The sequence below is a fragment of the Panthera pardus genome, unplaced genomic scaffold (genome assembly GCF_024362965.1).
Source record: "Panthera pardus isolate Hobbes unplaced genomic scaffold, ASM2436296v1 HiC_scaffold_26, whole genome shotgun sequence".
Taxonomy (NCBI): Eukaryota; Metazoa; Chordata; class Mammalia; order Carnivora; family Felidae; genus Panthera; species Panthera pardus.
In genome coordinates this window covers 2,584,426-2,610,047 of record NW_026526832.1, presented here as the reverse complement: position 1 = coordinate 2,610,047, position 25,622 = coordinate 2,584,426, and the positions used below count along the sequence as shown (strand labels likewise).

The following is a 25,622-nucleotide window of genomic DNA, read 5'->3' as shown; positions in this document are numbered from 1 at the left end:
ATGAGCTAATTGGTGAGCCATAATACGGTATGATATGATATAGCTCTGAGAATAGGATGTTATTATAATCTTTACCCAGGATCACTTAGAGAGTGACCGTGTGCTTCCTCCTCCATGTACATCATCACTAATCCTCACAACGATCCCGTAATATATCAGAACGTCAATTTTACAGAGGAGGACACCGAAGCCCAACATCACAGAGCCAGAAAGTAGTCCATGATGGTTTGGCTTAAAAGTCTGCTCTTTCTTTGCCTCCCTGGCTATGGCCTCCATTTGGACTTGGACTCATGCTTATAAAGTATCCCCCCCTCTTGCAATAAGAAATGTTCACTGTATCCTTGAGCAGAAATGCCTTCACTGAAACTCTTCATGCTCCTAAAACTTGAAGCTGACAAAGGGAAGGGGATACTCAAGCAGAACTTAGCAGAGAATATTTTAGTTTGATGTTAGAGTAAGTAAGGAATTTGACTATTTATTTAAAGAAAAATTTTTAAGTTTATTTATTTATTTAGAGAGAGAGAGAAAGAAAGAGAGCGAGTAGGGGAGAGGCAGCAAGAGAGGGAGGGAGAATCCCAGGGAGGCTTTGCACCCAACTCGAGGCTCAAACTCATGAAACAGCAAGACCATGACCTGAGCTGAAACCAAGTGTCAGATGCTTAGCCAACTGAGCCACTCAGGTGCCCCAGGAATTTGACAATTTAATTGTAGGCCTTTTTTTTTTTAAGCCTAAACATGCAGTTAGCATCAGATTCTACTTTTTTTTTTTTTGCCTCAGTAAATATTTTTTATTCCAGTATCATTAACATACAGTATTATGTTAGTTTCAGATGTACAATACGATTCAACAATTCTATGCATTTCTCAGTGCTCACCAAGGTTAAGTGTATTCTCCAAACACTTTATTTCACCCATTCCCCACCCACCTCCCCTCTGGAAACCCTTAGTTTGTTCTCTGTATTTAAGAGTCGGGTTTTTTGCTTCTCTTTTTTCTTTGCTTGTTCATTTGTTTTGTTTCTTAAATTCGACATATGAGTGAAATCATGGTACTTGTCTTTCTCTGCCCGATGTATTTCACTTAGCATTATACCCTTTAGATTCATCCATGTTGTGGCAAATGGCAACAGGTCATTCTTTTTATGACCGCATACTATTCCATCGTACATATGTACCACGTCTTTTTTATCCATTCACCTGTGGATGGACACTTGGTCTTACTTACTTGGCTATCTAAATAACGCTCCAATAAACATAGGGGTGCGTACAGCTTTCAGAAGTAGTGTTCTCATTTTCTTTGGGTAAATACTCAGTAGTGGAATGACTGGGTCACATGGCAGTTCTCTTTTTAATTTTTGGAGGGACCTCCATACCGTTTTCCACACTGGCTGCACCTGTTCGCATTTCCACCAACAGTGCACAAGGGTTCCTTTTTCTCCACATCCTCGCCAACACTTGTTACTTATCTTATCGTGTTTTTGATTTTAGCCACTTTAACAGGTGTGAGGTGGTATCTCAGTGTGGTTTTAATCTGCGTTTCCCTGACGATGAGTGGCGTTGAGCATTTTTTTCATGTGTCTGTTGGCCATCTACATGTCTTCTTTGGAAAAATGTCTACCACGTCCTCCAGCATCAGATTCTAAATTGAAAATGTAATGCCTACATTTCATATGCTTAAGAAGTATTTTGTGGGCTCCAAAATGAGTCATGAATTCAATCATTCCAAAACGTATAACTGAGTCCAAGATTTTCTATTATCGGCCCACTCTTGCTCTGTTAGGTAATATAAACCTCTCCCGGAAAAGAAATGCCGTGGTACTAAACCACCTGCCTCCACTGATGGAGAAGCAAAGCAAGGCCTGGCGTTTTGCATCAAGAGATAATTAAACAACTGGGTGGTTTCAGTTTGTGTCAAGAGTCACCCCTCTCCCTTTGATCTGTACTTCAGCTAAGGTGCATCAAGGATCTTAAGGGTCATGGGAGAAGAGGGGCAGGGCAAGGGAGAAATTTCAGTCCACCTTGAAGTGTGAAGTGTTTGCTTTTCCCCAGACATCCCGTCTCACTTCCTCTCTCCTGAAAATCTACCCTCTGTGTTCCTGAATGAACCTGCCCCGGAATTGTCAGCTACTCTTCCCCAAAAACTTTTAGAAGCTCAAAATGAAGTCCATGCTTTCTGAAATGTGAAATCTGTGTGCTCTGGGGCATGCTCTGGGTTTTTTTGGGAGGCTTCTCTGATTTTTTTGAAATGTGAGTTTCAGTTTTGTCACCAGAAACTAAATGCTAGGTCTCTGTACTATTGAAAAGAATCATCATAATAATTTTAATTGAAAGTCATGGCATCTTAACCCTTCAATTACAGCCCACTCCTTTGTCCCTTACTCCTTGAATATTATCACAAATTGAAGATCCTACAGATAAGAACAGTTATGCAAAAGAGGGCTTTTATCTGATTTGGGAGGCTGAGTGGAAAGGGTAATGACGAAGATCTCCAGTGATTTTTCTCCTCTTAAATCTCTCTTCTTATCTTTTCTTTTGTTTCCCTCTTATGGCTTCATACCATTCATTAGCAATGCAGTAAAATTTGGAATTCTCTTCGTGCATCTTTGTGCTAGCCCCTAAATGCAAGGCCCTGAGGCCCGTTAATTTCAAAGTGATTAGCCAGAGCAGAGATAAGCCACTGTGAAACCAGAGCCACTATTCCAGGAATCTTTTCCCTACCTTTCTTAATTTGGCTAAACCCAAGGTTTTTATAAATCAGACATCCTGGAAATGAGCAGAGGTATCGCCAGTATCCTTCAGAGTCACGGGCTTTCTAGAACTCGAATATTTGCCATTGTGATTTGAAGGTGACACTGATTAGCTACTCACTGTAGATGAAGCTAAGACATGGAGATACTGCTCTTTGATTTGTAGATGTGAGTTTTTTGGGAACCTGATAGTGTGATTGATACGTTCTCCTGCCCTGCCAACAGTGCAAGTCCGCTGCTCAAAGAGGGGAGGCATTTCTTTCTTCTTCTTTTTTTTTCTCCAAGAATAGAAAGGACTGCTTGAATCCTGGTTTCAACCTTTTCTGGGCTGTGGGCTCGTAAGGGTTCCCAGACTTCTCTGGAAATTCAGCGGCTATTACTAGATGCCAGAGGTACTACTCGTGTCCAGGTTGGCTGTAGGGAGAAGTACAGTTGATGACTTATCATAGGGCTGTCTCCACACTGTTCCCTCTTCAGGAGAACAGCAGGGTTCCTCTCTGAAGGCAATTTGCTCTCCCAAGGCATCCTTCTGCCACTTACTTTATCCAGAAGCTAAAGGAAGTTTACCTGAAGGGGCAATTTGATCATGTCCTTACAGCATGTAATCCTGTTACGTCTTTGCACATTAACCACATACTGGTTTTTTGGTTTTTTGTTTTTTAATTAGAAAGAAATTCGGGGCACCTGGGTGGCTCAGTCAGTCGAGCATCTGACTTCGGCTCAGATTGTGATCTTGCAGTTTGTGAGTTCCAGCCCCACATCAGGCTCTGTGGTGTCAGTACAGAGCCCACTTTGGCTCTTGTGTCTCCCTCTCTCTGCCCCTCCCTCGCTCATGCTCTCTCAAAAATAAATAAACATTGGGGCGCCTGGGTGGCTCAGTCGGTTAAGCGGCCGACTTCGGCTCGGGTCATGATCTCACGGTCCGTGAGTTCGAGCCCTGCGTCGGGCTCTGTGCTGACAGCTCGGAGCCTGGAGCCTGTTTCATTTTTTTTTTTTTTTTTTTTAATTATTTTTTTAACGTTTATTTATTTTTGAGACAGAGAGAGACAGAGCATGAACGGGGGAGGGTCCGAGAGAGAGGGAGACACAGAATCTGAAACAGGCTCCAGGCTCTGAGCTGTCAGCACAGAGCCCGACGCAGGGCTCGAACTCACGGACTGCGAGATCATGACCTGAGCCGAAGTCGGCCGCTTAACCGACTGAGCCACCCAGGCGCCCCTGGAGCCTGTTTCAGATTCTGTGTCTCCCTCTCTCTGACCCTCCCCCATTCATGCTCTGTCTCTCTCTGTCTCAAAAATAAATAAACGTTAAAAAAAAAATTAAAAAAAAAAATAAACATTAAAAAAAAAGTCATTTTCTCCCATGGCTTCCATTTATCTTCCAGACTCGGTCACTGTCCTTGTCCTCACGCAAATCCTCTGTCAGCTAGCGTCTGTCACTAATGGACACTTCGGAATTTCAGGGCTTTTACAAGTTCTGACTCAGCGCATCGTCCTGTTTTGCTCACCCAGCCACCTGGAGAACTCGGTGGTTTTTAAGTGACCTTGTGCCTAGCACCGTGCAGACCACAGAAGAGGGGCTCAGTGCTGGCTAAGGAAATACAGGACCAAATTCATTTTCACCTTAAAGCTTCCAGATAGCAAAGGGGTTCTACTGACAGATCCAGAAGTTGGGGGACATCAGGCTTAAGAGCGTTTCAAACTTTCTCCCACTTAAAAAGTAATTCTCAGAGATTCCATGTGCTCCCCTGACACTTTGACAGAAGCTTATTTTCTTATTTAAGAAATAGATCAGAACTGTGCATAAAGAAAAAGCCCGAAAGGAAATCAGCAAAATGTGAACGACAGATGTATTAGATTGGTGGAACTATGTATTATTTCTTTTCTTTCAACATTTGAGTATTTCCTAAGTTTTCTATACTGTGTATGTGTTAGTTTATAACATTTCATTTAAAATTTTCTTTTTTTAATGTTTACTTATTTTTGAGAGAAAGAGACAGAGCAAGATCGGGGGAGGGACAGAGAGGGAGGGAGATATAGAATCCGAAGCAGGCTCCAGGCTCCGAGCTGTCAGCACAGAGCCTGACAAAGGGCTGGAAGTCACGAACCGCAAGATCATGACCTGAGCTGAAGTTGGACACTTAACCAACTGAACCACCCAGGTGCCCCTGTAATATCTCATTTTATAAACTTTATTTATTTATTTATTTATTTATTTATTTATTTATATTTTAGAGCGCGCGAGAGAGCACAAGAGGGGGAGAGGGGGAGAGGGGGAGGGAGAATCTCAAGCAGGCTCCACACTCAGCATGGAGTCCAACGCAGGGCTTGCTCCCACAACACCATGATCATGACCTGAGCTGAAATCAAGAGTTGGACGCTCAACCGACTGAGTCACCCAGGCACCCCTATAAACTTTATCTTAAAAGAAACAGTTCAGGGGCACCCGGCTGACTGAGTTAGTAGAATGCATGACTCTTGATCTTGGGGTCGTGAATTCAAACCTCACATTGGGTGTAGAGCTTACTTAAGAAAAAAGAAAACAATAATAATGGAAGAAACAATTCACTGATCATCTGAACCAATATTTAAAACAGGCAAGCCTCCATTCTGCCTATATTCTCTTCCATAGTCTTTGTTATTTTATATTTTTATGAGAAGTATCTTAATATCAGGTATACATCCAAACCACCACAAGAAGTCCTTTACTATTGATTATTGAGCAGCTATATTATTTGTGAGACATAAGAAGTTATAGGAGGATGAAAAAGGGGCTGGACATGGTTTTAGATGGCAGCTGGGGAGATGCCACAGAGAGGCACATATTTTAGGGATCCAGTTTGGAAATTCCAATATCCCTACTTCTCTTCCTGTGTTCGTTCCTGCATAGAGTTGAAACTGCCTAGATTATATTTGATGGCACATAAACACGTGCTGAAAGTAATACTTTGAGAAGATCTCTGCATTGGTGTCATTCGCATGAAATACGAGCGATCCCAGGCTGCAGGAATAACGCCAGGGAAAGAACAAAGTTGAGACAGGTAAGGGAAGCATTGCCAATCTGACTGTTGCCCTATTCCACATGACATTTTGTCTGTGTCTCCTTTTCCATCACTGCAAGTTGTCAAGGTATTTGTGGATAAACAGAGCCCCTCTCTCAGTGATCTGTCTTCTTGCACCACTCAGTTTGTGCACGGATCACTGCCCATCGTTGGTCAAACGGTCTAGAAACCTCAACACGTATTAAAACAATGACAACAAAAATCAGATGCAAATCTAATTGCTACACGATGCAAGATATTGTGTCTGTGTCTCTGCATGGTTCCCTGTGGGCCCTGCATGAGCTGAGGTCAACCTGAAAGATCCTGGCTTATGAATTTTAAACTTCTGACATCTAAGGCCCTTCTTGGTTGAGCCCCAATCCAACCTTTGCAACCTCATCTGCCACTTCCAATCGCCCCCACAAAGATCCCCGTCAGAAATGCCCTTTCTTCCTTTGGTGGCCGCCCAGCTCCTATGCCACCTTCCTCAGAAGCCTCTTCTGGTTTCCCCAGATTTTTGCTGCATGGTCTGCTCATGTGCCTGACTCCTGTGCTGAAGAGTCTGAGACTATAGTAGAGATTTCCTGGTATGGGAGATGCCAAATGATTTTTTTTTTTTTTTTTTTTTTTTTTTTTTTTTGCTGCTAGAATATTAAATAAACACTTACTGAATTTATTTACATACATGTATACTAGCACAAGGAAAAACATTTCTTTTAATCTTTAGTGCTCTGCATTCGGTGGTACTCTCTCCTCATACCTGTTACTCCTTCTCAGCAACTGATCTGGCAGGTGGGATTTCCCACCCATCCCAGCACCCAGGGAACCAATACTTTTTTTTCCTTTATGGGCCCAGGTTATAATTTCTTCTCCTCATTTGACATCTGGCTTCCAAAGTTGGTTTGTTGTGATGTCATGGGCCCAGAAGGCGGCTGAAAATCAATTGACCAAGTGACAAATCTGCATAATCAACTCTAGCTTTATAGTGAGTCTGAGAGGCAGAATTGTAGAAAAGGACTTGCTTGGGCTGATCCCGAAAAATGGGCAAGAGCCATGATAGGGGAGAGGTGAGAAGGAACACTCCAGAGTGTGGTTTTTCTCTAACACCACCACCACCACCAACAACAACAACAATCACGACGACAACAACAACAACAGAAAGTTTCAAAATAGATGACTGGCAAATGCAGGACACTTTTCCACGATATATATGCTCTTATTGTTGCAATTAAATAAGTCACCAAAACCTTTCGTCTTCATTAAACTCAGATTTCATTTGAGTAGCTGCTTTCTTCTCTTTCATTTCTTGGTAACACAGGTTCTACTAAAGGATGGAGATCTAGCCCTGAAGAAGAAATTTGCCTCCCTAAAGGACTCAACTTATGTCACTGGAAATTGGCTTGACTTAAATGGTAATCGGCTCATGCTGTCTCTCAGCTGGGACTGGGAAGGCAAACCCCAAAATATTTGTTTACTACTTTTGATAACCTAAAAAAAAAAAAAGAAAAGAAAAGAAAAGAAAAGAAAAAGAAAAACAGATGATGGTACATCCAGTGGACCTGGCTGCTTTGTACACAGTGTTCCTCCAGCTGTGATCTGAGAACTTCCTGCGCTGGCGGTGTTACCACGGTGATGGCAGAGTGGCGCGGTTTGTGTCCTATGGTACAAGCTCCAGGACCAGACCCAGACCCAGATCACACTCTTTGGGAGTGGGACCCAGGAACCTAAATTTAAAAACCTGATGATTTTTGTATTGGTTTACATTTAAGCACAAATGCAAGTGAATAAATCCATCAAGAATGAAATGTAGCTCTTGAAAACATTTTATTTTTTTATAGCACATAAGGTCAGTGCTTCTGCTCAATCTGTGTATACTGGTATTCCTTCTTTCAAGCAAAAGAGCTACTTTATTTATTTATTTATTAATGTTTATTTATTTTTGAGAGAGACAGAGACAGACAGAGTGCAAGTGGGGGAGGAGCAGAGTGAGAGGGAGACACAGAATCGTAAGCAGGCTCCAGGCTCTAAGCTGTCAGCACAGAGCCCGATGCGAGGCTCGGACTCAAGAACCATGAGATCACGACCTGAGCTGAAGTCCGATGCTTAGGTGACTGAGCCACCCAGGCGCCCTGCAAAAGAGCTACTTTAAATGTCTGACATGTAAATACAAGAAAACCCCCTAAACATCACAATTAAAAGCCAGAAACTATCAGATTGAATAAAAAGCAACTAGATGTTGCCTATAAGAAACACATTTTATTTCTTTTATTTTATTTTATTTAATTTTTTTCAACGTTTTTTATTTATTTTTGGGACAGAGAGAGACAGAGCATGAACGGGGGAGGGGCAGAGAGAGAGGGAGACACAGAATCGGAAGCAGGCTCCAGGCTCCGAGCCATCAGCCCGGAGCCTGACGCGGGCTCGAACTCACAGACCGTGAGATCGTGACCTGGCTGAAGTCGGACGCTTAACCGACTGCGCCACCCAGGCGCCCAAGAAACACATTTTAAATATAAATATACAATAAAATAAAAGTATGGAAAAACATATACCATGCTAACACTAAAAAAGAAAAAGTTGGTATGGTTGTATTAGCATCAGACAATGAAGATTTCAGAATCCAGGGAAGAGACTCATTTTATAATGATGAAATGGTCAATTCATCAAGAAGGCAGGACAATCCTAAATGTTTACGCATCGAATATCAGAGCTTCAAAACAAAAACAAAAACCAAGAGAACTATAAGGAGAAATAGATGAATCTACAGCTGAAGTTGGAGATTTCAATGTGCCTCTATCAATATTTTAGAACAAGTAGAGTGAAAAATCAGTAAGAAGACTTGGTAAATGATCCATCACTTGACTGAATTGGCATTTTAGAACTCTCTATCCATCAATGGCAAAATATACATTCTTTTCAAATTCAAGTGTTCGTGGAACATTTACCATGGTGGACTACGTTCTGGGCCATAAACAAGTTTCAGTAAATTTAAAAGGATTAAATCATAAAAAGCATGTTCTCTGACCACAATAGAATTAAATTAGAAATAAAATCAAGTATCTCTGGAAAGTCTCCAAGTATTTGAAAACTAAGTAACATACTTTTAAATAACCCAAAAAGAAATAAAAAGGGAAATTAAAAAGGATCTTATAACTGAATGAAAATGGAAAGGTAACATCAAAATGTGTGTAATGCAGATAAAGTTTAGAGAGAAATTTGTAACATTAAATAATTCTAGTAGAGGGGCGCATGGGTGGCTCAGTTGGTTAAGGATCTGACGTCAGCTCAGGCTATAATATCATGGTTTGTGGGTTCGAGTCCTGCATCAGGCTCTGTACCCTAAGCTCAGAGCTTGGGAGATTCTGTGTCTTCAGATTCCGTGTCTCCCTCTCTCTCTCTGCCCCTCCCCTGCTCAAGCTCTGTCTCTCTCTCAAAAATAAACATTTAAAAATTTTTTAAAAATAATTCTATTAGAAATGGAGGCAGGTCTCAAAAAAAAATAACAGAATAAATACTATACTTTCAGGGATCATGTCTATAGTTTGTTACTAAAAAAGAGGATACCCAGCTGAATTTGAATTTCAGATAAAGAATGAAATGTTATTTACTATAGACATGTCCCACGAAATATTTGAGATATGCTTACACTAAAAATTTATTTGACATTAAAATTTAATTGAGCATCCCGTATTCCATCAAATAACCTGTCTGAGTCAATTATCTCAGCTTATATTGAAGAAACTAGAAGATGGTGAAAAACAAGAAATCAGTAAGTGTTTAAAACAGTAAAGGGCACCTGGGTGGCTCAGTCAGTTGAGGATTTGACTCTTGATTTCTGTTCAGGTCATGATCCCACGGTTCATGGGATGGAGCCCCACATTGGGCTCTGTGTTGAGTACAGAGCCTGTTTGGGACTCTCTCTCTTTCTGTCTCCCTCCCTCCCTCCCCTGCTCCTGGTCTCTCTGCCTCTTTCAACTGTAAGTAAATAAACACACAAACAAAAAAAAACAGCAACAGTCGAAGTAGATGCTGGAAAAGAGAGGACTGAACAAACATCAGGTGTGAGACATAGAGAAGAGAGGTATAGACTCGAGAATTTGTGGTGACAGTGGATGGGAGACTCTGGACAAACCTGAGTAGAAAAGCCCAGTGAATGGCCCACCGTGTACTGAGTGGAACACGTTGCCGTTCCATTGGGCTGACAATGGAAAGAACATGGAACCAATCGTGGCCTACCCAGTAACGAGCTTCGTGACAGGCATGTGAAGCCATACGAGCCCCAGATGTCACATCTGTCACAAGGGTTTGGGACACTGGATCTCAAGTCTCTTCTTCCTCTAACGATCTCTTGGCTACATAATTTATACCTTAAAATGAGTCCTGCTGGAGGATATGCCTACAAAGTCTTTACAGTTTATGAAGTGCTTCCAGCACTGACCTCATTCACCCCTCGAGGGCCATGAGAAGTGTGTGTTATTTCCCTTTTCCCTTTTACACCCAATGAAACTGCCCTCAGAGATGTTAAACAGTCTTGTTCTTGTTTAAAGTCACACCAAGTTCAATGCCATTTCAGCCACCTCGCAGCAAGAGGCAGAGAAGCCATGACCCCTTGCGGAGAAGGCTTTGGGCCCAGGGATAGACACAAAAGCTCTCTCGAGGAGTGAGCTGTGGTGAGGGGCACACTCTGGGTGTGCGAATGGCTCTTCATCTGCATCTCAGCAAGGACTTCCAGCTCCCACGTTTGGAAACACTTGTGAAAGTGGGTATGGTAGGCTGGAGAATGCCTTTTCAAGATGCCTGGTGTTCTAATCCCTGGGATTTGGGACTATGCTACTTTATATGGCAAAAGGGGCTTTGCGAGTGTGATTAAATTAAGGATCTCGTGATGGGAGATTATCCTGGATTATCGGGGCGGGTGCAATGGAATCACAAAGGTGCTTTTAAGAGGGAGGCTGGAGTGTCACAGTCAGAAAAAGCAGCGAGGACAGAAGCAGAGGTCGGAGTGACGTGGTTTGAACACAGAGGGAAGGGACTACGAGCCTAGGAAAGCAGGTGACCGCTAGAAGCTGGGGAAGGCAAGGAAACAGATCCTCCTCTGAAAACTTCAGATTTCTGATCCCTGCCACTATACATTTATATTACTTTAAGTCACTAGGTTTGTAGTAACTTACTACAGCAGCAATAGGAAAATCATACAGTAGGGAAAGAGAACATTGATATATTCACAACATTTAAGGTTTTTAACTTTTATTTGTTTTAGAGAGAGAGCATGCAAGCACGGGAGAGGGGCAGAAGGGGAGGGGGAGAGAGAATCTCCAGCAGTCTCCAACCTCGGTGTGGAACCCAATGCAGGGCTTGATCCTACATCCCTGGGATCATGACCTGAGCCAAAATTGAGTGAGACGCTGAACCAGTGAGCCACCCAGGCATCCGACGTATTCATAAAATTTACTTTTTTTTTTTTTTTAAGTTTATTTATTTGAGGCGGAACAAGCGGGGAAGGGGCAGAGAGGGAGGAAGAGAGAGAGAGGATCCCAAGCAGACTCTGCACTGTCAGCACAGAGCCCGATGTGGTGTTCGAACTCACAAACCATGAGATCATGACCGGAGCCAAAATCGAGTCAGATGCTTAGCCGATTGAGCCACCCGAGCACCCCTGGGAACTGGGATTTTAGAAGAATGGATCTGAGTTCAATTGGAGGTTGGTAAGAAGAGGTACAGTAAGTCAGTAAAATATAGCTGATGCTTATACAAAAATTTTGTGTAAAATGGAGTCTAGTAAACCGTCACGTGGAGCCCAACTCAGGGCTTGAACTCACAAACGAGGAGGTCATCGCCTGAGCCAAGGGAGTTGGATACTTAACCAACTGAGTCACCCAGACACCCCTATTCATAAAATTTAAAGCCAAAGACGCTTTATTTTAATCATTTGCATACATTTAAAACAAAGCGCAATGTGAAGACACACAAACACAGCTCTCTGTCCACCGCTTAATCCACAGAGTCCATCTGTCCCGTAACAAAACGGTCCTAATTTTGCTGTGGTTCGCAGATGCTGGTTAACGCAAAGACACTGTTACCTTGTTCACTCCGTGACCCCAAGGGAGTCGGGAACAAAGAAACTTAAGACCCCTTTGTACCCAGAACTGTGCTCAAGCAAACAAATGCTGGGGCTAACTTTTATTGATGCAAACTCATTTCAGGGTTCAAACGGAGCAAAATCCATGGTTTAAAATTCCTCTGGAGGTTTTGATCCTTACGTCTATGCTCTTCTGCTCCAGTCTCAGATTTGCCACCTTTTTCCCCGTAAACACACGTCAACTTCTCAGGTGCAGATTTTTGATTCAGAAAAACCATTCTTGGCTCTCTGCAAATAAGGACTGTGGTATCAGAGGAGTTTACAAAAAGGCCTATGGGAATAAAGCTTCTTTTTCTATTTTGAAAACTTGTTGAACATTTGTTTTAGCCCAGCTCTGGCTTCGAGAGTAATCTGTCCCGTTGCCCTGAGCATGAGTATGGTGATCATTCCAGTAGGTGTTAACAGACGGTGACATCATCTGGAAGCAAGAAATGGCTCTCAGGTTACCATATAAATTGACTTAAGCTTTGGGAAGGATTACAGGGCAGACCTCAGCTAAGTGTGGAGATGCCATTACGGCTAAATCAAAGGTAACTGTGAGGTCTGGCAGGCACCTGTCAACAGGTAAGGGAAGGAGGAGCCCACGAAGGAGACTTGAGTCAGGATTACATTCTCCAAGCTTTATTTTTATTTCAGGTTAAAGGGTCAGACAGAAAAGCCATTCGCAGTGATCTTTATTTATGGTTCTCAGAGGCCTGGTTGGTGAAGTGTCCTGAAGAAGAAGGATGGCTCAGGTGGGACCCCAGTTTCCCAGCCTGGCTGATGACAGACTGAGGGCCTCATGCTTTGTGAAAGCCCAGTTTTTTATGAATGTGCGTTAATGTTTGCAGGCACGACATGGGAACCCATCCTATCTGTTACCTCCTGTGCAGAGAGAGGTGGGTGTCCCCCCGCCCCCCTGCCCTCTCCTCGGCCACCTGAACAGACCAGTTTCCACCACCTGTCGTTGGCCTTTGAAGGACGGGTAAGGAGATACAAGCATTCTTGGCCGGCAAGCTTGGGCAGGGGAGATTCCCACACACTTCTCTGATGCTCAAAACTCAGTCCAGTGTTTTGCTCAAGCTTTCTCTTGGGGCAAGAATAAGACTCCATTCTTTGGAGACGTGCAGTGTTTAAGGAAAATGACCAGAGAACAGCAGAGAAGCAAGAGGAACCCTGCTTATGACCCCATCCTGTTCCACTGGGCCACGCCTACTTCCCTCTTGTTCTTTAACATTCAACTTGGCTCTTTCTCCCTCCCCAATCTGACTTCATTGTCCTCTGCTGTTTCACTTCCAGCTGACACGGGGGTGGTGGAGAGAGAATGGCTAGCGTGGAGGGGGAGAAAGAGAAGGTGAATGTCTATTTTGCCAGCTGAAGGCTGCAGGACCCGAGATGAGCTCCTCATCTTCTGGGGGCGGGACTCCTCCCTTGTGAGGCTGGACTGATAATGCCTGCCTCCAGTGCGGTGTGGTGGAAAATACTTGTTCTCCAGCTCATAGCCTGGCTGTCTCATGCTCATCCTTGAGAGAGGTCTGCCCTTGCTCATCCTATCCAAAGTAGCCCTCACTTCACCTCCCTCCTCCCCCAGCCGGAGTGAAGGGACCTTGTCAGTCTTATTCCATAGAAGCAGCTTGATGGATATTTTTTGACTGATGCAGACTTAGCCAGCCTACAGGGATGGGTCACCCCAGACAGTCGGAGGGGCACAGCGTCACAGCCAGGTAATCCTTCCATGCCACATATTTTACTATGAAACAAGAAGCTGACTTAATTTTCAAATAATGACACCAAAGGGGTAGAGGTGAGGAAGGGCGATCTATTCTTACAGGAATAGGCCAAGTTTGGCAAAAATATGAGGAACAAAAATACCAGGAACTATGTCTCAAGCATCCCCATACTTTGCTCAAGAGATCAAGAGCTCCCGGGAGCAGGCGATAGCTTATTCTAGTCTCTCTATTCCTGCATCTGGCACAGTACCTGCATCCAGGAGGTGGCAAGCAGAATGATGGGTAGATATATGAATCAAATGATTCTTTAAATGTCTTTGCAGGTGCAGATAAATAAAAGAAATATTCTCCTCTTTGTTGTCTCCACTGCAGGAAGAGCTGAGTGCTTTCCCCATCACCTCATGTCTCAGCCACCTGAGAAGACTCGTTCCCACCACTCATCATTGGTCTTTGAAGGACAGGTGGGTAGGTACAAGCATCCCTGACTGGCAAGCTTGGGTCTGAGAGAGTCTCACATGCCCCCAGGCGGCTAAACTCTAGCAAAGGATTAACTAACCGATGTGTTAGTTAATAATAAAGCGTACCCATTCTAAAGGACATTTCCTTTTAGTCTGATGGTTCTTGAAGAGACGTTAGCATGCAAAGCCACCAAGTTATAATGGTCAAATGAGTATATCAAATGAGTATGATGATAAAACCATCAAATTGGAACAGTGATTAGCCCTGAGAATCCAGTGGAAAGCATTTTCGTTGCCCCCAAAGAAATTCTATATCCATTAGCAGTCACTCCCCAGTCCCCCCGTATAAATGGAGTCCTACAACATGTAGTCTCTGAGCATCATGCCTGCAACGTCATCCATGTTGTAGCAAGTAACAGTATTTCATTCCTTTTTACTGGCAGACAAGGTCCCTTGCATTGCTATACCACTTCTATTTATCCATTCATCAGCTAATGGGTTCTTGTGTTGTTTCTCCTTTTTTTGTTACCCCTTTGAATTTTTTTTTTCAAAAACATGGCTCTTTTATGTGTTTACTTACTCATTTATTTTTGCTTCTGCTAAATTATTCTCTAGGAACATAAGTGGGATTCCAGGACGAGAGCTATGAAGATATTGCTAGGTATAGTCATAACATTTTCCAGTAGAAATGTACCAATTTATTTTTTTCCTTTTTTAGTTTAAATTTTGGTTCACACACAGTGCAATATTGGTTTCGGGAGCAGGATTCAGTGATTCATCACTTACATACAACCCCCAGTGCTCATCACAAGTGCCCTCCTCAGTATCCATCACCCATCTAGCCCATCTCCCACCCACGTCCCTCCGTCAACCCTCAGTTTGTTCTCTATGGTTAAGAGTCTCTTGTGGCTTGCTTCCCTCTCTTCTCTCCCCCGTCCCCCCAACTGCCCATATGTTCATCTGTTTTGTTTCTTCAATTCTGCATATGAGTGAAATCATATGGTATTTGTCTCTCTCTAATTGACTTATTTCTCTCAGCATAATACATTCTCGCTCCATCCACATCATATCCCTCTGAATTTTGAAGACACTTCCGTGTATCTTCCCCTATTGACCAGTTATTACTGCAGTCTTATGGAATCCTGTGTGTGTGACTTCTAACTTTTACTCTATCATCTTTCAGAATATTCTCTCCATTCCTAACGCTAAAATTCTGTGATAGTGTGCCCTGGTGGGTCATTTATTGTTATATATATATTTTTTATTATTTTATATATATATATATATAATAACATATATTATATATATATATATATATATATATATATATGGCACATCTTCTTTAGTCATTCATCTGTTGATGGACATTTGGGCTCTTTCCATACTTCAGCTATTGTCGATAGTGCTGCTATGAACATCAGGGTGCATGTGCCCCTTCGAATCAGCACTCCTGTATCCCTTGGATAAATACCTAGTAGTGCAATTGCTGGGTCATAGGGTAGTTCTATTTTTAACTTTTTGAGGAACCTCCATACTGTTCTCCAGAGTGGCTGTACCAGTTTGCATTCCCATCCATGAGTAACTTTGGACTCCCCCAAAGCTTAATAACTAATAGCCTATTGTGAAGTACTAATAGCCTACTGTTAACCATTACCAATAACACGAACAGTCAATTAACACATATTTTGTATGCTATCTGTATTATATGCTCTATTCTTATAATAAAGTAAGCTACAGAGAAGAAAATGTTATTAAGGAAATCATAAGAAAGAGAAAATACATTTTACAGCACTGTACTGTATTTACTGGGAAAAATCCGCATATAAGTGGATGTGTGTAGTTCAAACCCATGTGGTTCAAGGGGCAGCTGTACTCTTAATATATCTGCTTGGTAAGAGAGAACGGCTGGATAGAATGTTATTTATTTTTCCAGCAATGACATTTTCTCTTTCCAAGTAGTTATTTTTCCAACTCAATTAATAATTAGATTTGAATCCTGTAACCCTACTGCAACCCGTTGCTAGAATCTTGGGGCTCGAAACACAAACCGTGGCAAAGTCCTGCATTATTAACACTTCAGTTGTTTCTTCCTAAGCATTTTAGGACTTACTGTCTAGGATTAATCTTATTTATGCACTGGAATATAATACAAAGTAGTGACTTAACTGAGTAGAGCTTTTATATTTATTGAAAGTATGTATTTAGAAATCTGTTTTAAAATGCCAACCGAGAGGGGCGTCTGGCTGGCTCAGTCAGAAGAGCATGTGACTCTTGATTTTGGTGTCATAAGTTCAAGCCCCACGTTGGGTGTAAAGATTACTAAAAGATAATAATAAAAAAATAAACAGATAAATAAAATGCAAACCTGGACTGATATGAACAGAAAAATAGTTTCGATACTCCCCATTTTATATAAAATCTTTATGGCAAAGAGACGCTGGATTTATAGATGCAAGAGTGTAGGAATGGTCGAGAATATGCAATTTTCCCGCACCATCTGAACACGCCCATTTCCTACAGAAAGCCCACAACCCGCCACAGAAGAGGCCATCATCAGATCAGCCATCCTGCGTATTTCGTAGGTGGAAACAGCAGAACAAAAGCAAGTTACAGCCTTCAGTGCCATCATCAGTTACAGACTCCTTCAGGGGTAAGCTTGAGATTCGAAATAAACACAGCTTACCTTTCACAGCAGCAGATTTTTAAGAAGCTAAATGAACACACTTGCGGAGGTACGGCGTCGTCAGACCCTCTCACCGATTAATAACAAGACGCACCAGCAAGCATTTAGTCAGCAAGCGGTCAGTGTGTTAGACTCCACGTTGGAGCAGGGGACACAGCAGCCACAGCCCTTGCCCTCCGTGAACATGCTGATCACGGAGAGAAGGGGTCCCCGCAGGTGATCACCGGTGCCACACGGGCTGGGACTCCAGAGCTGGACGAGGAGCATTAAACAATTTTTAATTGTTTTTTTGCACACTGTGGACAGAGTGCAGCTGACCAGTCTGGTGTCCTGCTTGATTTACTTCTCTCGGAAGCGGACTGATTCTAATCCTTTACATGCTACTCACAGAACCAGTTTTGTTTCTGAGAAGTTTAAAAAAACCTTTTCGGGCAGCTTTAAATCTCTGAGCAGCGATGTTGGCAGCTATTATTTCTTAGGGCTTACAGACAAGTCAGCTGTACAGGAGATTTATTTGAGTACCTAGCCCACCAAACCCAAATTGAGAGGGGAAAATTCCCTAAATTTAAAAATTTAGGGGCGCCTGGGTGGCTCAGTCGGTTAAGCATCCGACTTCGGCTCAGGTCACGATCTCATGCATGGTTCGTGAGTTCAAGCCCTGCATCAGGCTGTCTGCTGTCAGCACAGAGCCCACTTTGGATTCTCTGTCCCCCACTCTCTGCCCCTCCCCCACTTGTTCTCCCTCTCCCTCTCTCTCTCAGGATAAACATATAAACTTTAAAAGTATATATTAAAAATAAAAGAAAATAATACATTTAAAATGATGCTTGTGTAGGAGCACCCAGCTGGCTCAGTCAGTGGAACATGCAACTCTTGGTCTGGGGGTCGTGGGTTCGAGCCCCACAGTGGGTGTAGAGATTACTTAAAATTAAAATCTTTAAAAAAAAAAAAAGAATCTTGTGCAATATGGTAATTTCTATTCTGGCTCTCAGGACTTCTGAGGGAGTAAGTTGACCAATAAAGTGGGGCCAGGTGCAGTTCGAGAAGCCACCTTCTGTTCTCTGTATTTCTATCGGGCCTTTCTCTGAGGGCTCAAAGGTGCTGATGAATAATCAACCATACCAACACCAGAGGTGTCCTAACCTCCCAAAAGCCTGCGGAGGCGCACATTTGCATGAGAGGCTAAGAGCCAGGCACAGATCATTTTGAAAATCCAACTCTCTCCCTTACTTGCAACCTCAGTGGTTGGGATGGAGGGCGGCAAAGCTAGCCGGTTCGCCTAAATAAAGGAGGTCGCACCCCACTTGAAGCTGTGAGCGGTGGGGCTCCTTCTAGTCCTAAGATTCAAGGAGCGGGGCTTTGGAGGCTGGAGGAAGAGCAGTGGTGAAGGGAAGGGAGGGGCGGGAGGTGGCTTGGAGGAAGCAGAAGTCAGCTGTTTTCAAGTGCGGATTACACACACACCCCAGGTGTTTGGAAACAAGCTCCCCAAAGCACTCAGCAGTCTGCATTCCTTCCCACAGCTCTCTAAGAAAAGTGTCTCTTCTGGCTTAGGAAGAGTCAGAAAAAAATTGCCACTCCAACCCCCTCATCTTAATCCCTCGCCATTTGAGGAACAATAGAGAAAGCGCACCTGACAAAGGCCTTGGGCTCAGGCCAGGTTCCTCTGCGCAGTGTGAAGAGCATAGCGTCAGCTCCTGTTCCTTCAAGTCTGGAGGCGCGATACAGCCAAGCCTCTGATCTGAGTTTCTTCTGGAAATGCGGAACGCTGCCACTGGAAAGACGGCTTTGGTGTGTAAATAAACCATCTGAGGCCGGTGCTTCTAGCCGTCATCCTTCTGCTTTGCCCCACCACTTTCTCTAAACTTGGAATTACTTCTCTTTTTCAGATCTACCTCTCTTGCCACACAAGACTAGAAAACACAGTGACACCGAGACGCGTTTTCACAGGCTCGGAAGCGGGCACACTGCCTATTTTCAAGCAGCTGCAATTCGAATGCTCTGTCAGACGCGACTCAACGGAGAGAACAAAAGCGTCATCAGATGCATCAGGCTGAGGTTACCAGCCTTATTTTCAAATGGTGTTCCTCCAAGGACTCTCCGGAAATAATGTCAACAGTAAAAATGGACTGATTATCCAGGCAGTAAAATCTAGCACAGGTGTTCATGAGGGAAAGTTAGAATCACATTTTACTCTTGTAATAATTTTTGCAAGAGCCAACGGTGCCTGGATTACGCGATGGAACGGACTGAGGGTTGGAGGAGCTCCTGACCCACCCACTCTGGCTCTTCTGTTCTTTCACCTCCCTGAAGCTGAAATCATCGGACGGGAGAAAACCTAAGCAGCAAGAAGGAAGATGGTCTATTGTGGAGTGCTTTCCTATTCCGAATGGAACAAATGCAAAGATTCTTCACTGGTCAAGAATAGGTAGATACAGGGGAGCCTGGGTGGCTCAGTCGGTTGAGCGACCGACTTCGGCTCAGGTCATGATCTCACAGCTCGTGAGTTCGAGCCCCGCGTCGGGCTCTGTGCTGACAGCTCGGAGCCTGGAGCCTGCTTCAGATTCTGTGTCTCCCTCTCTCTCTGCACCTAACCCACTCACATTCTGTCTCTGTCTCTCTCAAAAATAAATAAACATTAAAATAAAATAAAAAAAAAAAAGAATAGGTACATACAATCCCAGAGGTGAAGACGCTGGGTGGCATTTTCACCAGCGGTTACTATGGCTACTCACCCTCCTGGGTGATAATGACAGATGACAGTAAGACCACGAAAGAGAAGCCCAAGAGACTCCTAGAGTACAACCCCAGGCCCTTTGATTCTCCCCGAATCTTTTCCAACATTGTATCTCTCTTGGCAGCTGTCATTTCGATGTGCACTGGGACATGAAATCAAATGAGGAATTTAAAAAGAAAAGTTGATGGGGCAGCTGGGTGGCTCAGTCAGCTAAGCGTCTGACTTCAGCTCAGGTCATGATCTCACAGTTCATGAGTTCAAGCCCCGCATCGGGCTCTGGGCTGACAACTCAGAGCCTGGAGCCTGCTTTGGATTCTGTGTCTCCCTCTCTCTCCTCCCTTCCTCTACTCGCACTCTCTCTCTCTCTCAAAAATAAACATTAAAAATTTAAAGAAAAGAAAGAAAAGTTGACCCAAGGTGCATTTCTGCAACCGCCCTGAGGTTCCATCCTATAAGTGACTTCATGTCAACTGCCTTTTCTGTATGCTTTCCAAAGTGTTTTGTTTCTCTTATCTTTGCTTCTAGTGGACTTACCATTCCCACAAAAGAGGCAGAAACTTTGAGGAACCGAGGTTACAAAAAAAGAGAGATAGGTAGATGAATGCAATATAGATGATGTAGCCCACGCCTGCCCAAAAGGAAACAGTATCTCTGCGGTTTAATTTGATGGTCAATACGCTATCTACCTGATTGATTAGGACACGGTCAAACGTCAATAGTAATGTCCAAAAGTGTACCAACGATAGGAGAGGATGAAATCCTAACTACTTTGGTTTCACCACCACTCCTGACACAGATTTGCCTTAAATGTCAATGTCACTTGTAGACTGAAACGCAAGTTGTCCAAATAAGTGTCTGGCAGAGGATTTAGCTTCGTTCCAGAAAAATGAATGAAGTTCTGGAGGAAGTAATTTTATTTCTCAGAAGAGGCAGGAAAATCCCAACACATAACATTTCATCAATTCACCAGTTAGTAGGTGTGGGTGCCTCTTCTAAAGGACCAGAGGCCTCAATGGTGGCACCAGAGTTGAGCAGGCATTTCCCACCCGTACCCCTCTGCCCTGCAAGGGCTTTCCCCTTGTCAGCCCTGCCGATAGACAGCTTCTGGACCTGGGTCCATCAGGCCTGTCAGGTGCTGCCCGCCCCTTCCCCGGGTTCAGCCCCTCCCCTCTGACCGGCCACCCAGGAGGTGCTAAGGTATCAGCTGCTATTGTCTCAGCCTCCTTCCTTTCTTTCAGAGCTCAGCTGCCTGACTCTCAACACCCATTCATTCGTCCGGCAAACATTTATTGAACACCTACTCTGTGCCCAGTGCTAGGCTCTGTCCCTGGAGGTGAGCCCCCGCCCCCTGGAAATCCACAGTCCAGTGCCACCAGCGTGATGTCAGGCAAACAGTCACGCTAACACACCCCAGTTACCAGCTGCAAAAGCGCTATGAACGAAAAATACTAGGAGATGATTATGAAGAAGCCCTTGTCTGTTCGGTGAGGGAAGGAGCTAGGGCCCTTTCTGTGAGGATGAAGCTGGCATCTGAAGAACAGGTAGCAATTAACTGGCTGAAAGACTGGAAAGTGGTCCAGACCCAGGAAGGAGAATCTGCCAAGACCCTCAGGAGGCAAGGAGTATTATTTCTTCTCTTAACTCTGAGTTACTTCTTGTAATTATCCCCAACAAAAAGAGCTTGGAGGTGGGGGGGGGGGGAGGGGAGAAAAGAAAAGAACTGCATCTACAAGACCTGAAGTTCTTTGCTGAGCAAAAGTTACACAGAAGTCAGTTCAGGAAGGGAGGACTTTCACATATGAGGCCGCAGGGTTTGGGGAGGGGTGCTCCTCGTGCCCTGGTACGCTCTCCTCTCTTTTAGTACACAAGCTCTGCCCCTGCCCACCATACCCCTTGTTTCCGCAGGGCACAGCCCCCCCAGCTCGAGACTACATTTTCCAGCTTTTTTTGAAGTCAAGTGCGTCCACCTGATTAAGTTCCAATGGGATTCACATGGAAATGAATGTCCCTTCCTTTAAGGGAAATTGCTTGTTTTCCAGTTCCTCTCCCCCTCTCCTCCCATGTTCTGTTCCAACAGAGAAAAAGCAGCCGGGTCCCCGGGAGGCCTGTGCTGCAAAGGGCACATCCCACATCAAGGCTGTTCCGTGGCCGAGCAGGCAAATGTGGTCTTCAATTTAGGGCTCTCTTTAAGTTAGCCCGTTCCCTCATGAACACGGGAGTGGTTATCTTACGCAATTATTTTGTCTTTATAATGCCAACCAAAACAGAAGTCATGACCACAGTCACAATCGAAAAGATAAATCTGATTATAGAAAAATTTTGTTGGGTAGCAAACACAAGCCAAACTAAACGCCAAATGACAAAATTGGAAAGCAATATTTGCAACACATGACAGACCAGAGGCTAATACTACATATATTTTAGTAACTATTTACCACTCGTGTTGAGTACTTTATGAGACTGTCTTGAGTAATACTGACTGTAACCATGTGAAGCAGGCACTATACAGCACAATGACCAATCATGCGCTCCAAATTCACCGCTGATTCGCCGAGCGGTTTGGGGGAAATGACCTAAAATAAGGATAATAATACCTTCTTCGTAGGATTATTTATGAAAATTAGATGAGACAGCATTGCTCTGAACAGTCGGGCGGGCTATGCCCGCACAAAGGTAGGGATGCCTCTGTCTAATTGGTGCAAAGGTGATTTATGGACGAGGGGCTCTCAAATGAGTTAATGCTGAGCGAAGTACCCGAAGCAGGTCCTCAGTAGAAGTTGACAGTTATCCTTTTTTTAAATTTTTTTATTATTTTTTTAAATGTTTATTTATTTTTGACAGAGAGAGACAGAGCACGAACGGGGTAGGGGCAGAGAGAGAGGGAGACACAGAATCCAAAGCAGGCTCCATGCTCTGAGCTGTCAGCACAGAGCCCGACGCGGGCTTGAACTCACAGACCGCGATATCATGACCTGAGCCAAAGTTGGATGCTCAACCGACTGGGCCACTCAGGCGTCCCGACGGTTATCCCTAACATTAACATTACTGCTTTCAATCTCCTGGCCAGAAAACAGGCTTGGAGAGGCTGTGATTTCTCCCTGACAGGGTTAATGCAAAGATTCTATTAGATGGATAACAAAAAGTCAAACAATCCAACAAAATTTGCCAAGAACATTGTTCACAGAAGAAGAACGCACATACGAAAAGATGGCCAAAATCACTCATAATTAAAGAAGTGAATGTGGAAACGAGAAAGGAGATATTTTTTGTCTATGAGATTAGTAAACTTTGGTTATATTGAATCTTGAATAAGGATGTGAGGAAACAGTCTCTCATGCTGCTGATGGGCTTGTTAATTAGCATGAGGCTTCTTCTGACCCAGAGTTTCAGAACTAATCATTGAATTCCAAATAAAACAATGCTTTACATTCTCAGGGTTTCTGATCTAGGATAAATGCAGGGGTGTGAATAACTAGCCAGCTGATCCTGGACGTGCTCAACATTTGACCAGCCACTGACCTGTCACTACAAACAGGCTTTCTCTGACATTTTCATATTTATTTTAGTTTTAGTTACCAAGAAATTTATCTTGGTTAGGGGGAGATAAGATGCAAACTTTTGAAATTATGGCCTCTAAGCAACAAAACAAAAAGTGTTAACACGAGTGCTTAAAATTATTCCATATGAATCATTCACTCCCCTTTGCCTCTTAGAGACTATACAACATGATTTAATCTTTTGTTGATGACTCAGGGTCAATATTAATGAATACCAAGGACCCTTTCATCTCAGAACTCAACATCAAATTGGTTTATATTATCTACAAAACCAATACATTAGGGGGACTATTCAATAAATGATGTTGGGACCCCAGGTGGCCTTCTAGAAAAAAGAAAGTTGAATCCTCATCTCTCATCCAAATAAATTACAGCGGATTTTTGAATATAAAAAGCTTTGAGTGGGGTGCCTGGGTGGCTCAGTCAGTTGAGAGCCTGACTTTGGCTCAGGTCATGATCTAACCGTTCATGAGTTCAAGACCCGCATTGGGCTCTGCGTTGGCAGCCTGCTTCAGATCCTCTGCCTCCGTTTCTCTCTGCCTCTCCCACTCTCTCTCTTTCCCTCAAAAATAAATAACATTTTTTAAAAAGTTAAAAGAAGTTTTGAATATAAAAAAACAGAATTGTAAATGAAGAAAACATGTGAGAATTATTTTATAACCTCAGAATGAGGAAGGCCTGGCAGCTTTGACACAAAAATCTAGAAGCTCTTAAGGAAGATACTAATATTTGATGATATAAAAATGATACCCATGAGATAAAAAACAAAACACTGATACAAAGACAAAAGGGAATATCAGGATAAAATACTGTAACTCCTATTAGAGACAAAGGGCTCAATCTCCCCAAAATAGATGCAACTCTTAGCAATGGATAAGAAAATTACTAGTATCTTAAAGGACACTATTATCACAAATCCCACAGAAGCTACTTGCAGCCTAGTTACTTCCCTTTTTGGTTTTTCCTTAGCTGGGGTATCTTGAGGGCAGAAACTCTCTCTTTTTTCCTTTTCTCTTGTGCCTGGTCCAGCGCCTGGCATGTCATTGGCATTTCATGAATTTTTCACCAAATTAAGAAGCTTCATATGTTATATATTGAAATGTCTAGTGTTTCATTTGCCAAATGCTTTCTCACCTAAGAAGATCGGTCCAAACAATGCTCTCAGGCAAATCATGTATTTTATTTTATTTTTTCTAAGCAGGAAAGTGTCCATTAATCTTTACCTTGTGTTCTCATCTTGACACTTGACTCATCCATGATCAAAGGCAGTCTACTCCATTCCCAGGTTTATCTGTTCAGAAAATAAAAAACAGGCATTCAGAAAATAAACACTATTATTTACTGAATGCTTAGTGCTTTACACACGTTATCACATGTAACCCTTCGAACAATTTAGGTTATAGCCATCTAGGCCTCACACGTGAGAAAATCAAGTAGATTCAAGTGGCTTTTAGCTGGTGGTACTATTCCCTGAGTTAAATATGCACCAAAGCTGAGTCCGGAGCCCAGGTCTCTCTGTCTTCAGAAACCAGAGAACTGGAACATTCTGCTTGATTGCCAGAAATACTTCTGAGACCTTCCATCACAGGTTCCTAGGAGGCTCTGCTTTAGAAGGACCAATCTTACTAGTGCCCCACAATGACATGCGCTCCCTCAATTCAAGTTCACTCCATTTTCACCTCCCAAATCTCCATCTAAGATTTCCTTTCCCCCCAAACCATCTTTTCCCCCCCAAATACATATTAATACATTCATATGAAGTGCTCCTTGACTTTCCCACCACTTGTATACTCTTTGCTCCTTAGCATGGCTCTCAACCGTCTCCCACTGCCTCTCTGCTTCTGACGGACGCTACAGGCACATCCATGGTAGCCATGGCTTCTCCATGTCACCTCCAAATGAGACAAGAGCAGGAGTCCTACTATTTGAGGAAGACTTTGGTTGATTCGGATACCGCTCACTGATCTCTCCAACTTGGGAATCACTTCTTTATCACTTATGTGTATCTACAAAGCAGCACTTTTCCTCATTTTTAAAGTTTTGAATAGGTAATTATGCTCCCAAACTCAAATGTCAGGATCATTGTGGGGGTGAGGGGGAGATTAAAAAGTATACAGCCTGCAGGCATCCCACTCTAAGGGTTCAGACTCCATGTGGGCAGAGTCAAGGCATGTGCATTTTAACAAGCTCTCTGGGTGACTCTGACACAGGACTCAGAAGCACTGGTTGGAAAATTAGGTCAGTCCAGCTTCTCCAATCTCAGCCTTGACTGGGTGGGGTCAACTCAAGAAGATCTAGACTAAGGGAGCAGCCATAGGTTCAAGGTTCAAGCCATAGGTGGTTCTTCTCCTTCTCCTTCTTCATCATCATCGCCATCAAAAAACCATCTATAGAGAGCCTATTATTTGAAAGTAACTGCTATTCTCAAAAGGTAGAGACAAAGCAAAGGTCCTAGGATAGAAAATCTGGGAACTGTTTATTTGTTTTTGAGAGAGAGAGCACAAGCGGGGCAGGGGCAGAGAGAGAGGGAGATGCAGAATCCCAAGCAGATTCTGCAC

At 43.3% G+C, this 25,622-nt stretch overlaps 1 protein-coding gene across 1 annotated transcript in view; it reads right to left on the bottom strand.

Moving 5' to 3' along the window:
• The window catches only part of TEX37 (testis expressed 37), a 45,358-nt gene extending 26,845 nt beyond the window's left edge, over positions 1–18,513 (bottom strand). The window contains exon 1 of the mRNA XM_019444279.2: positions 18,404–18,513. Within this exon, the coding sequence (XP_019299824.2) occupies positions 18,404–18,456 (53 nt within the window). The 5' untranslated portion in view covers positions 18,457–18,513. The remainder of the gene's footprint in view (positions 1–18,403) is intronic.
• Positions 18,514–25,622: the final 7,109 nt, after the last annotated feature.